The sequence below is a fragment of the Galendromus occidentalis genome, unplaced genomic scaffold, assembly GCF_000255335.2.
Source record: "Galendromus occidentalis unplaced genomic scaffold, Mocc_1.1 scf7180000076381, whole genome shotgun sequence".
In the NCBI taxonomy this organism is placed as follows: domain Eukaryota; kingdom Metazoa; phylum Arthropoda; class Arachnida; order Mesostigmata; family Phytoseiidae; genus Galendromus; species Galendromus occidentalis.
The window spans coordinates 531,557-544,077 of record NW_003804370.1 but is presented as its reverse complement, the minus strand read 5'-3'; the positions used below and the strand labels follow the sequence as shown (position 1 = coordinate 544,077).

The window sequence follows — 12,521 nt, the reverse complement described above, 5'->3', positions numbered from 1 at the left end:
TATTTATTATTATCATTATCGCTTCGTAGTTGAGCGATGAATTTGCGATAGGCATATGAATAAATATACGATATATATGATACTTCAACTTCTCAACAACATTTTTCGCAATCTATTGCTTGTGTCAGAAAGGTGTTTCTCTGGAAGAATACGTTTATTTGCGTCCTCTTACGCGCGCCCCGCCACTGGGCTGAGCAGTTAACAGATCTTCGTCACAAACTCGATCTCGAAAGCTCAGCACGCGGTGACTTCGCGGAAATGATTCAATATATGTACAAGGCTCTCGTATTTCACAATATTTATAATTCATGGCAGGCTAATCTACGATTATTCTTCGTCCAAGTTTAGGATTCCTCCTCTAAGGTTTCGGAAATTCCGCCCAGGAGCCCGAAAGACCTGAGGCTCAAGCGGAGACGGTATCGACACTCCCGTAACTCGTATGAATGTCCGGGGCGGGAGTCTGATCGTGTCCTGGAACGATAACTTCATGAGCGTACGAACCTCTTCGGGAAAACATTAGAGCTGGCAACGGCAAGAAACAGGCGAAGGGGTCGGCGTTGCGAGCGCTTCTATGGATACACTCGGCAAGTCAGACAGGCGAACATACGTTCACGGGGACCTCAGAGCAACGAAAGACAGAAACTCTGAGAGCAGACACATAGAGCAGCGGCTCAGGTACAGCGGTTTTCAGGGGGCCAGAGCTGTTTGGATCGAAGTCGAGGAACGATTCTCTGTCGAAGTGTTCGGTTCATATAATCGGAAGGGTCGACGATCGGTGACCATCGATGGGCGCTGGCTGTCGCCGCGAATAATTCACTCACCCTGTGATCTTATCCTCGAGGGATTAACGCGGGATGTAAGTGAACACAGGAGTGCGCATACAAGAGCCATCATACCGAAAATCCGGAATGCGCCCTTCGCGCCGAACGGTTGTATGAGACTTCCACCGAGAAAACTACCGACGGCCATCCCTGCCAAAACGGAATCATACATGAAACAAAGTCAAGCAGCGAAATTTATCCTACAATAGAACAAAGTGTTCCGCTGGAATCGCAAGCCTCACCAATGATGCGAAGTCTCGCACTCACCTAGGCCTTCGTATATGGCGCCGAAGAGGCATTGCATCGTCGCAGAAGTTCCGGGAGCAGCGGCCTGATTCGCAAAAGCTGTTGTGGCGGCATAGAACATGGGGAAAACCGCTCCGCCCACAATGTCCACCAAGAGGGCATACCAGGGATTGACCAAGAGGGAGTATCCCAATAGCTTTATCCCGAAACAAATGAAGGCGGTCGTCATACAGCCGAAGTAACCTTCAATTCCGGAAGTTTCAGTTAGGTCTCTACAGAGTCCCAGGATAAACTGATGGCTGAGGTAGCTGCGCGGGCAATACCTAGTCGCTCGATGAGATATCCAGCAATGAAGAACATCGGAATCTCGATGAGCAGAGACTGCACGCTATACGTCAACCCGGTCAGCGTCTTGGACGCATCGAGTTCCTCGAGGAGCCACACGGAGTAAGTCCAAATATTCCCGATGAAAACCCCGCAGAAGAAAACCTGGGGAAGGGAATTTTTCTTGCTCCTATCGTCGAGATCGAGACATGCGTTCTTTGAACGAGTTTTTCGGGACAATGCAATGCGAGCGGGAGATGGGGAGTCTTACCCAAACAGAAAATATGATCACGTCGACATCCGTGAAAGCGTCTTTCAAGTCCGAGAAGAAGTTGTTCGAACGTACAGGAGTCTTGAATCGCGGGGCGCAGTAAAGCATCACAATGTTGATGCAGATGAGAATTGTGAAACCTATAACGCTGGCCGAAAAATCTGTCTGACCACCGGAGGACGAGGCGTCTATGATGGCTCCGATCGCAGGACTGATGATGCCCCAGCTCAGCGTCCCCCAGAGTCTCTGTCGACCGTACAAATGGTCTCGTTTTGGCCCAAGGGTAGCGAAGCAGGCGGCATCCGAGATTGAGTACAAGGTGGCTGCTAGCGAAGAAGTCAACAATATCGAAACGATGTACATCAAGAGCCCCAGTGTGGACAGATGAGCTGAAGGAAAAGAACAGAATAACCAGTCGAATCACAAGACAGATCACTTTCAGACACAATGCAATGAAATATTATTCATCCACGATGTCGAAGCGTCGACGCTCCATCCAGATCCCGATTTCCTATGATTCGAATGCGCGACTCACAGTCGGCTGAGATGCAGTCGATGCTGCATGAAGCATTGCAATTCGAGACCGGGTTATCGATGTAAATGGACCTCGTGCTCGATTCGCAGGACAACGTGCATTCGGTACCTGGAGAAGCCATTAATTCATATAGATCTGGTCTGGTCAAGAAGCGAGACTAATTGATGGAATCGGATGAATAAGCCGAGAATCGAGTTTTCATCAGCTGCGGCCTAGAACCCACCGTTGGCGAAATTCTCGATTTCTGTTGTGAAGTTCTGGGGGCACAAGTCGAAGGATCGATTCAACAAAAGCCGCGATGACCATTCAGGTGCAAGGAAGACGCCCCAACAGAAAGCCATCAGGAGTATCTGGAAATTAGGAACACGTCCGAATTCCTATAGGAGCTTCTAGCTCATGAAAACAGTATCCCCTGCTCCTGAACTCTCAGCTACCGCACAGCGGAGCATGAAATATCCTACCTCTGACACCATGATCACAGCCGTGATGTTCTGGATTCGATCGGAGATGGCCCCAACAATGGGCTTCATGATTGTGGTGATCAGAGGCGCGACTCCGAAGATGATCCCAGTAGTGGAAGCACTGACTCCAGCCTGCTTGCCGACCACTGCCAAGTAATTGAGGTAACATGCCTGAGCTGAAGAAGAAAAATTCCCTCAAAACTCACTCCTGAAGCTCGATGATTGCTGAGCTCATTTATGAAAGAGCTGCTCCGCAAAGTTTTCACCGTGATTATCGATTTCGTCCTTGCTTTGATTCTGTCTTCGCTTTCATCCTCTTCTCGCGACAATCGACCCTTATCGTCGATGATTTCAATCGTACTGTGCAACGAATAAGCGATAGGCTCCACTGAACCTGGCAATTATCATCGAACCAGCTGAGTCATTATATGAACTTAAGGCTGACACGTAATAATCTCGTATCTCATCGGGAGGACTAGCCCGGAGATTATCGCCGCTCTCTTAGAGGACGTCATCATACGATCGAATATTCCCGGCGGACCGGAACATCGTTGATTGGATCGATCACTGAGCCAAATGGAGAGATCCTAGATGCTTGGGGAACGTTGTCTCAGCTCTCGGGCGACGCATAGAGCCAAAACGGAGACCAACTGTGGGATACAGTGAACTCCGCTCATTGGGAGTACCAAATGATCGGACCATCCGCTTGATCGGACGGAATCCGGATCCCCGAATGAGGTTTCCCACTCAAAATCACTCCGTTTAGTCGGGCCAGGTCCAATTAAGCGGAGTCCAATGAATTAAGAACGAGTTGGGTCGGAGCGGGAAGACATCATGTCAAACTGCGCCTCGCAATCGGGACTCACCGCCATTGTATAAGAAGAAATGGGCTTTAATTGGGTATAGGTCCGATGATAACCCCCACATGTTGCCTAGAGTCGCGGTTCAGTGATACACAGCGAGTGGCCCGGCACTGGAAAGAGGAGAAAAACTTGTCTCGTACGGCCTGACGCATGAATGTTCAATTTCACAGGCGGTGGATCGGAATCCCTGCTTCCTAGAGGGATTATCATGATTTTGGTTCCTCTCAAAGGATCTGCGCCCGGCGATCCTACGTAGCGTTCTTCCGGCAACGAAAATCTCGCTTAGCGGCCCTAGTTCAACGCACCGAGAGTCTGAACAGCACACTATTGGGTTCGATCTACGGCTTCCGGAGTTCCCCGCGCAGGAGAATCGTCTCCCGGACTCGTCCACGGCACTCGAAGTATGGAAAGTCGTACGAAATCAATCGGGCCTTTTGCGGGATATCGGGCCGCAGGGCGAGCGCCCGATGGACCGCCGCACCATACTCTCCATGACGCGGAAGAATCCCCATTCGGAAAGAAGTCGAATTATGATCACCGTCGCGGTGAATCGTCCAGGATTCCCCTGAATGCCGCGGAGGCCCGAGAGAATCTCCAATCTTCAGAAAAAGTCGATGCTTAACTTCCAAAACACATCTCTCAGGATTCCAAGCGACATCTTCGTGGCTCTCTGGAGAGCCTTGGCTTTCTGTGGAAATCGATTTGAGTATGCAATCAGCGCCGAATCGAGCAATGGGAAAGCGTTTTTCTCCGTGATCCCGAGGTAGGATAGATGTAGGGGTAGGCTCGAAGTTCTTGGAGTGGCACGAAGGAAGTGTGGCTCCAATGGCATTCATCTACGAAATTACTCCGGGACAAATACCCTCTGCTTAAGGATAGGGACGCGTTGACGGACTTCGTAGATTCATATTCAGTCCAAAGATTTCTCAACACGAAGCTCTTAGCAAGTTCCCCGCTTAGAGCATCTTCGCCTCTGTAAGTAGCCGATGCACTTCATACAGGCTATCTTGTTGACTCTCGATAAAGAGTGCGCTTCGAGATTACATCGGTCGGCACGGGAGGAAAGAGAATAGATATTTCGTCTTTTCTTTCGCCGACTCGAAGCGTTCACGAGAGGCTTTTTCAAGTTGCTCGCTATTTCGTTCCCATGTCCCGATACGGAGCTCCTCGGAAAGCGAAAGAGTCGAAAACAAAATCCAGCTCCTGATACAACATCAGGCATGCAAATTATTATTCATTATTCACATGGAGCGCCCTCGCGATTCCGTTTTCTGGTCGTTGTAGTTGAGCAGTTTCGGAGATCTGACCATGTCTGGTCAAGCGCGAGATCGGCAAGGGCTCAGCAGTTCGGAACTCGACGACGTGCGCAGAGAACATGCGGAGATTTTCTGACATTTCGAATCAGCTTTCCGCTTCAGTCGATCTTTTTTTTGAATCGTATCGGGCGGTTGGCGGGTGCTGGCTAATGCAAGGATCGTGCAGTAAAATCGGCCCGATACGCCGAGATAATCTTCCGCTATTTTACGCTCATTCGTCGAGCGTTCATTTCGAGCTCAAGCATGAGCCGTGACTTGGCCACTGGACTTGCTCGCGCAATGCCCCGCAGAATTTATGGCATGCGAATGAGCTCGGGTCGAAGCGAGAGCTTTCCTGACCGACGATTTTGCGGATATGGAGGAGATATTCGATTTCGGTAGCATCGGATTCAATGGCAGAGTGAACTCACCGTTCAAACGTCTGATCCCAGCACTGGACGTCAATCACAGCTTCGAACATTCGCAGGTCCGTTATAGTCGAGAGCTTCATGAGCCCGGTTTCCACATGGTCAGTGTGACTGTTGCTCTGCCAGCGCAGAGCGTTGTATGAGAGGGTCGGCAGGGGGAGAGGGACGGGACAGCTTTGCGAAGACGAGATTCGTCCGGAAAGACAGAGCTTCTGAGCTATCTTCGAGCGCGTAACCATGTCAAAAATCCTATGATCTACACCGAACATCCGCTGAGAGCGGAGGCCGATGAGCGAATTCAGAAAATCTAAAGTCAAGTTTTTCCCCGGAATCCTAATGCCTAGATTAAGGATCTCCACGCATATATTGATCAAGGATTCTCCCGAATCAAGTTTCCCCGTTCGAGGCGGACGGTAGCTCGAGAAATGGTCGCGCTCAGCTATCGCAGGCCGCAGGAGGGTGGGATGAGGGAGATTCCCGAGAAATTTTTCTTTGAGTAATAATCATTAATAAATGGACCGATCGAGCCCGCGCCGCCCCAACGCTCTGTCCTGGAAGTCAAAGCAAGCCTGCAGACATCCGGGTCCCGCGTGAGGGTCCTAATCCATCATGACGGAACTTCCGGACGCTCGCTACGGTCCTTGGACTTCTTCGCTGCACGGGAATGATCCTCGGATATCGATTACCAAGCTCTCGTAATCTCGACATAACTAACTTTGAGTTCGGGCTGCTTTCTATTATTTCGCGATTCCTTGTCAGCGTCAGCGAGTTGCCGAGACCGGAATGCAAACACATATCATTGCGGATCGGATCATCGACACTAGCAGAGAGCGGAGCCCCTCTCACCGTCGTGACATCGACGGAATCAGAAACGTCGCGTCGTACAGATGGGCGGGAGCATTTTTTCCTCCTCGAATGCCTCAGCATGGAAACGCGTATCAGCGAAAATTCGCCACTGACAGGTTTCATCCATGATATCAGAGCGTAGGTGTCATAGCACATCATGGGTGTCATAGCATGAGCTGATCTTGTCCTGCAAGGAATGGGTTCCGTTCCCCTAGGATAAGCCAGACAAAGGCCAAGGATGCCGCTTTGGGAGAGTCACCCAGAAGTGAGTGAGTATACCTACATACATAAGCTAAGTCTCCTTCGCTAGCAGCCTTCTCTTTGGGTCCTCCGTCCTTCCTGACGATTCGCTGCACTGAGTTACCTCCTGGAGGTATGATCATCATCGCCAGGGAAGACTAAGAACATGGGAAGTTCTGGCGGGAGTTGCCGTAATTCATCGAGTTCCCCTCTCGCGCAAAAGTTTCTCTTCCCTTGAATTACGTGTCACGGTCGCGTACGATCGCTGCTCATTGACGATGCGAATCGTCGATTCGGGGAGGAACAAACTCTCCGAGAGTCTATCGGATCGAAAGTATCGACCAGTCTGATGTGTTGACGTATGCGTATCGCTTTCACTACATGAAAATTCAGGCTCTGTTCCTTTGTACAACAAGTCGCTCTCCATTCGTTTGTTTTATTTGTCGCTGGTGGCCCAGATCCCAGCGCCACGTACCATTTAAATACGTATAAACACACATCTATTTTACACACTCTGCTCCGCTCACTCGTGGGTCGGTGGGTTCCACCTCGTCCGTCCCTAATCTTGCATCTCCTCAGTGATCTCATGAGGGTTGAGAATACCAGGCACGGACATCTGCTGCTTCCGCTTCTCAGCTTCGGCTTGTCGTAGAGCGGCTTCGCGCTCTTCGAGGTAGAGATCGGTGTCATCTTCTCCAGTGAACTCCTAGAGATTTTCGATTATTTTTAGTACACCCTGAAGCGGATATGAGTCACGGTCTCCGGATTTCAAATACCGAGCGGGAGGTTTTAATTCGATTGCGGTCAGTCCACTTACCCTGATTTGAACGAGGAAATCTCTCAGATGTTCTTTGAACTGGGGAACGTTCTGATCCAAGTTAATGAAACCTTGTACAGTTATTTTCACTTGATTACTGCAAATTGAAGACGGAACAATTAGTCACGACAGAATTTTGAAGATCAGTATGAGCTCCTCGATATCCGCAGCGGCTGAGTGCACTTACTCGCTGAGATGTGGGAAAGCCGTCTTCAGGAGATTGGCTACGAATTGTTGCACGTAAAGTGTGTTGTCAGTGATTCCCGGGGCTAGGGGAGTGGTGATCTTTCCGGAATCAACCAGAGCAAACATATAGGCGAGGATCACCGCTTGCTGAGCTAGGCCCGCAGAATGAGACGTATCGGTGACGACGCTGAACAGATGCTGCAGAATGTCGGTGAAAAACGTCTGGTAGAACTGTTGAGCGGCCATCTCCTCGGCGGCCACCTGCTTCAGGAGGGTGAGGAGAATTTCCAAGCCGATGTCCGCGACGTTGCGCATCGTGTGCTTGAAAGCCCAAACGATCGAGTCGAGAACAAGTTTGAACTTGTCTGGAGATAGCTGGATCAACGCCCCGAAAGTGAGCGTCACCATCGATTGGAGCAACAGATACAAATGCAGTCTGTGCTCGGGGAACTCCTCGAAGTCCTTGTTGATCATCTCGAGCGTCACCTGGAACAGGGCGTCGAAAACCGTGGGGACGAATGGGATCATCAAATTGTTCATGCGCGTGATGATCGTTGTCATGGTCTGGAGCACTTCGGGCTCTCGGGCTTCGGCCACCGGACAGATCAGGTAGTCCTGGAGCACAGCGTCCAGCAGCGGCTGGATGAAGTTGTCCAATACGAGTTTGGGATCATCCGACTTCGATACCCAGCAGCCGATGAGTTTGAGGATGTCTTTCTTGACCGTTCGCATTGCGCGGATCAGAGGCTGTTTCGTCACAGAGTCCCCGTGGCTCTGGATGGCCACGCAGATGTTCTCGGACATTACTTTGTAGACATTGAGCATATCGAGATAGATTCGGCCCAGTTGGGTGACGTACGGGTGACCCAGCGACTTGCATGCCCGGTAGTTCGTCTTGAGAATATTGCCCAGCTGCTTAACTGCGTCGGGATTTTTGAGAACGTCGACGTTCTTCGTGGCCTGATTAATAATATCATCCCAGATGACGTTCGGTAGCTGCATATACTTTTCGATGAGACGCTCCTGCCTCGATTGCTCCGTTTCGGAGCTAATCATGTAGCCGACAGCCTCACAGAACGTATGGACCTGTTGCGGTTGTAGGTCGTATATGATCGACGAAATATTCATCAGAATCTCTTCGATGAAAGGCTGGACCTCGCCCACTTGGACCTGGGGACAGGGATTACAACCGATCATGAGCATGATCACGAACACCCTCGAATTTGACCTCGCTCGAGGATAATTATGAAATCCTCGAATTTATCGCGCGGAATAACCGAACTCACCTGAACGAAGTGTCTTTTGCACTTCTGGGCGATTTTGATGAAAGTGTCGCAGGCCATGTCTTGAACTCCTTCGTGGGTTTCGTGCATGAACTCAAACAACTTGTTCACCACGGTCTTGAGGAACTTCCAGTGTGCGCGCAAGAATCGAGGGTACTGGCCGACGACGTACATGATGTTCGAGGCGATGATCGCCTTGTTGTCTTTGCCGCGTTTCTGTTCACAAAGACCGAGCAGGTCCTTGATGACAGTGACAAGAAATCGTTTTTCGTCTTCTTCGTGCATCGCACCCGAAATGGAGCCGATAGCCCAACACAAGGTGTTCAGGTTCTTCCACGACCATTCGGTTCCGTTGACCTGTTTGTGGAGCTTCTCGGTCATGATACGATCCGTATCCTCGCAGTTCAAGTGGGTCAAGTAAACTACGGGAGGAATATATTCGAAATTATTCAATGCCCAACCGACGGACTCGATTAATATGCGAAAGAGCGGATCCGCGAGCGTAAGCGTAAGATGACTCTTCCGGGCACTTACCAAGACACTCCCGCATGTTCTTGTACAGCGTCATGGAATCAGTATCTTTCATGAACTCGCGAACTACCTCGCCCTGATCATTTTCGACGACGAGAACTTCTTCCGGCTTCGCCATTCGACCGATCATTATGTAGCGCAACTGAGTCAAAACTGGAGCGTAGAGCTTCCTACGAGATGCACGCGCATCTCTCTCGGTAGATGAATAGATCAGCGTAATGTGTAACGAAGTGCTCATTTCGGTGCTCCGGTAGAGTTCCTGTGCGAGATAACCCCAGTACTCGAGGCATATTTTGAAAATTTCCACGTCCTCCACTTCGGAAATGAGCAAAAGAAGCTGCAATGCCTCTAATACGACGCCGGTCTGTTTGCGGCTATCCATCAACGAGGTACGCATCTTCAGCATCGTGCAGAGGAATAAAGCAAGGTTCTGGATGAACTTCTGCTCCATATCGGAGCCGGCGGCGTAAGCGGCTTTGATATTCGTATCGCACGGAATGATCTGCGTCATGAGCTTCATGGTCTCGACGAAGAGAATCTCAAATTGGTCGTGGTAGGCGTCGGTTTGAACAGCCCCGATTTCGGTCAGGCACTTCAGCGTGACGTTGCGGAATAGGTTCACGTGAAGAAACTTTGATATAAGGTTCTCGATGAGTTTCGTCTCAAATATATAGCCGAGAGGAATCCAATTCAGGAATCTCAGCAGGGTTTCGAGCGTCGCTTCGACGAGCAACACATCGCACGAGTTATCCATCACGTACAGACACAGGGTGTAGACCTGTGAGAACTCGTTGCACATGGTCTCTTTGAGATGTTTGGCCTTCGTTTGAGTCATCGCGCCGCAGCTGAAGTCGAACAATTCTTCAGAGAGCAGCTTCAGGATGACCATGTTGTTGCGACAGAGGTTTTCGTTTATCTTCGACGCCCCGACGATATCCGAAATGAAAGTTGGCCAATTCTTCGGCCACTCACGCTTCAGAATGAGCACGAGAACCATGTTGAGTTTGTTGAGATAAACTCTCCCCGCTGATATCGAATCGGCATCCTGGGAATATTTTATGATGAGACCGACGATGTATTTCTTGATTCCGTCGCACTGATTCCGAGGAAGTATTTTCCAGCGAGTCTTGATGACCGTTTCTAAAATCTGGAGCGCGAAATACTTTGTCTGTTGGTGTTGAGAGAACTCGAGAATCGTGTCGACTCGAGTCCATGCGTCTGGATGTTCCTGCCGATCGAAAGATTAATTTTCAGCCCATGCTCCCTATCTCGCAGGGCCCTCGAAAGTCGAGTGAGTGCTCAGCGGATCGCAACCCTGGGAATTAAGGAATATACGAGCATTTGAGCATGGCACTTAAAACTCTGCGTTGCTCACCTTGAGTCTCGTGAGAATTTCCTGGGCCATTCTTTGATCATTACCAGTGGTCGAGTACATCGTTTGCACCACATTATCGAGGAGGTTTATATCGAGCTTCTGGGAGAAATCGAGCAATTTATGCGCCGCCGCAACTTCGAGCGGCGCCGAAGAGCCGTTGACTGCAGCGGGAAAGGTCATCGTTGAACTTCTGCAATGAGAATCCAACCTTTCAGACATCCACCCAATGTGAGCTCAATCCGACAGGTCTGAGAGTAGTGAGCTGACTCCGGCAGAATATCCCTCCCATGAACCTCCGATGGACTCCGAGGAGACGCTCCCGAGTTCGAGAGAAATGCACTTCACGGCCGGAGCTCCTCACCCCACTAGAAAGAACCCATTTTCGTCACGCGAGCATTCCAGAACGACTTGAAAATCTCCTCCACGTCGGACGGAATCAAGAAGCGCGAAAATCTCATCAAGAGAACGTGGCCCACTACGGACGCAATAGGAAAAATACGCTCGAGATCAAGCGGAGGCTCGGCAAAATGATTGGGTGCACTCCCTAACATAACCGTGCTTCTTGTTGAGCAGGAATTCATTGAATTAATCGACGTTGAGGCAATTTCTCAATGAGCAGAAGATTGTCAATGCAGTGGACTGTGGGAACACGACATGATTCCCTAGTGACTAGGATGCAAAACAAAACTATCGTCCACAATGTTTGAATCATGCCTCGGTAAACAATACCCCGAATTTCGGGAAAGACTCTCCTCGAAGAGAAATAAGCTTCTAGATACGTTCGCGGTACAACATTGTCGCGATTCGCATTCGGAATTAAATTCTGCAAAAGCGCAGCTCAGACCGCGATAGTGGTCAGAAATGCCCCGACTCTTGAGTCAGCCGCCGTTTCCGACTTCTGTTGCGCACTTCGACCGATTTGTATCTAAGGCAAACTCACCAACCGAAGTAGACCGAAGCAGAGCGTTGTAAGCAATCGCGTAGAACTAGTCGTAAGGAACGAAAGTCGACAATTCACGACGTAGAACACGGCATGTGTGGTGCTGATGGTTGCAGTAAGTAGTGATGGGACGAACGAGGATTGGTGCTGTATCCCGAATGAGGCGCCAAAACCCAGTACGGCATTAGCGTTCCAAGAGGTGCTCGCACGGCGCGTTCAATTCTCCAACAACTCCTCTGAGATCCCTAGACACTCGAGACGACAAATCAATACCGATATCCGTGATGGATCTGAATAAAAAGCCAGCGTTCCAGGACTCCTCAACGGCTTGATTTCGAGCTCTCTACAAAAGACCGCCTCGGTCTGCTTTCAACCGGATCTAGCCGGATCAAACCGACCTTAGGCGAGTTCAAATGTACCTCTCGTGGTAGATGTCGACAACGAAATGAGAGAAAAACAGAAAACTCTCTCTCTGTACGAGGCAATGTTTACAGCGATGGATGGATTTTTGTTCCCGCTCTCCAAAGCGGGCGGCTGAAGCGAAGGCGCTGTTCAGGCGATGGGCGCGCTATGTTGGCCGAGAGAAATCATTGCTCGGCGTCTTTCAGATCGCTTTTACAGCGTCGAATGGCTCGGAGTCGATGTCGGGAAATATTGCTTTTCCGAAGAGCTTATCTATCAATGAAATTGAAAATCTCCTATCTCTCTCTTCTGTGGACGTCTAACAATAAGGTTCTACATGAGTTCTACAAGGGAATGAATCCAAGGTTCTTCGGCGCGTAGTTCTTTGCATTTCCTCTGTCACATAGCCCTGGATCTGCTTTCCGCGATCGAGGAGCGCCTTGTGCGCGTCGTCCGACAGCGTAAGCGCGAGCACTTAAAGGGTTTCGACAAGACTCAGCGCTTCGCTTGCGGATGGGACCTTTTTCGGTTCGTCGACAAAGGTTTCCTCTCCTCCATCGTCAAGGATCTCCTGCGCCTCCGGAGAAGAGCTTTCTGCACAAGGTGTCCGGAAGCTCTCGACGTCCTCCATGGAGCAGGGATCCGTGATGCGGACTC

The 12,521-nt window shown here is 50.1% G+C and overlaps 2 protein-coding genes across 2 annotated transcripts; both read right to left on the bottom strand.

Moving 5' to 3' along the window:
* Positions 1 to 135: 135 nt before the first annotated feature.
* On the bottom strand, positions 136 to 5,374 carry LOC100907695 (major facilitator superfamily domain-containing protein 6-A). Its single transcript, XM_003738953.2, has 10 exons — positions 5,248 to 5,374; positions 3,525 to 3,631; positions 2,659 to 2,834; positions 2,421 to 2,547; positions 2,198 to 2,305; positions 1,663 to 2,051; positions 1,391 to 1,556; positions 1,089 to 1,310; positions 822 to 971; positions 136 to 471 (listed from the first exon to the last, which is right to left on the bottom strand). Exons 2-10 carry the CDS (start codon positions 3,583 to 3,585, stop codon positions 404 to 406), a joined length of 1,467 nt encoding a protein of 488 aa, XP_003739001.1. The 5' UTR covers positions 3,586 to 3,631; positions 5,248 to 5,374; the 3' UTR covers positions 136 to 403.
* Positions 5,375 to 6,729: 1,355 nt separating this feature from the next.
* emb (exportin-1 emb) lies at positions 6,730 to 11,886 on the bottom strand. The gene is made up of 7 exons (XM_003738952.2): positions 11,463 to 11,886; positions 10,523 to 10,712; positions 9,151 to 10,375; positions 8,620 to 9,038; positions 7,335 to 8,503; positions 7,148 to 7,244; positions 6,730 to 7,036 (listed from the first exon to the last, which is right to left on the bottom strand). Exons 2-7 carry the CDS (start codon positions 10,700 to 10,702, stop codon positions 6,890 to 6,892), a joined length of 3,237 nt encoding a protein of 1,078 aa, XP_003739000.1. The 5' UTR covers positions 10,703 to 10,712; positions 11,463 to 11,886; the 3' UTR covers positions 6,730 to 6,889.
* Between the last annotated feature and the right edge of the window lie 635 nt (positions 11,887 to 12,521).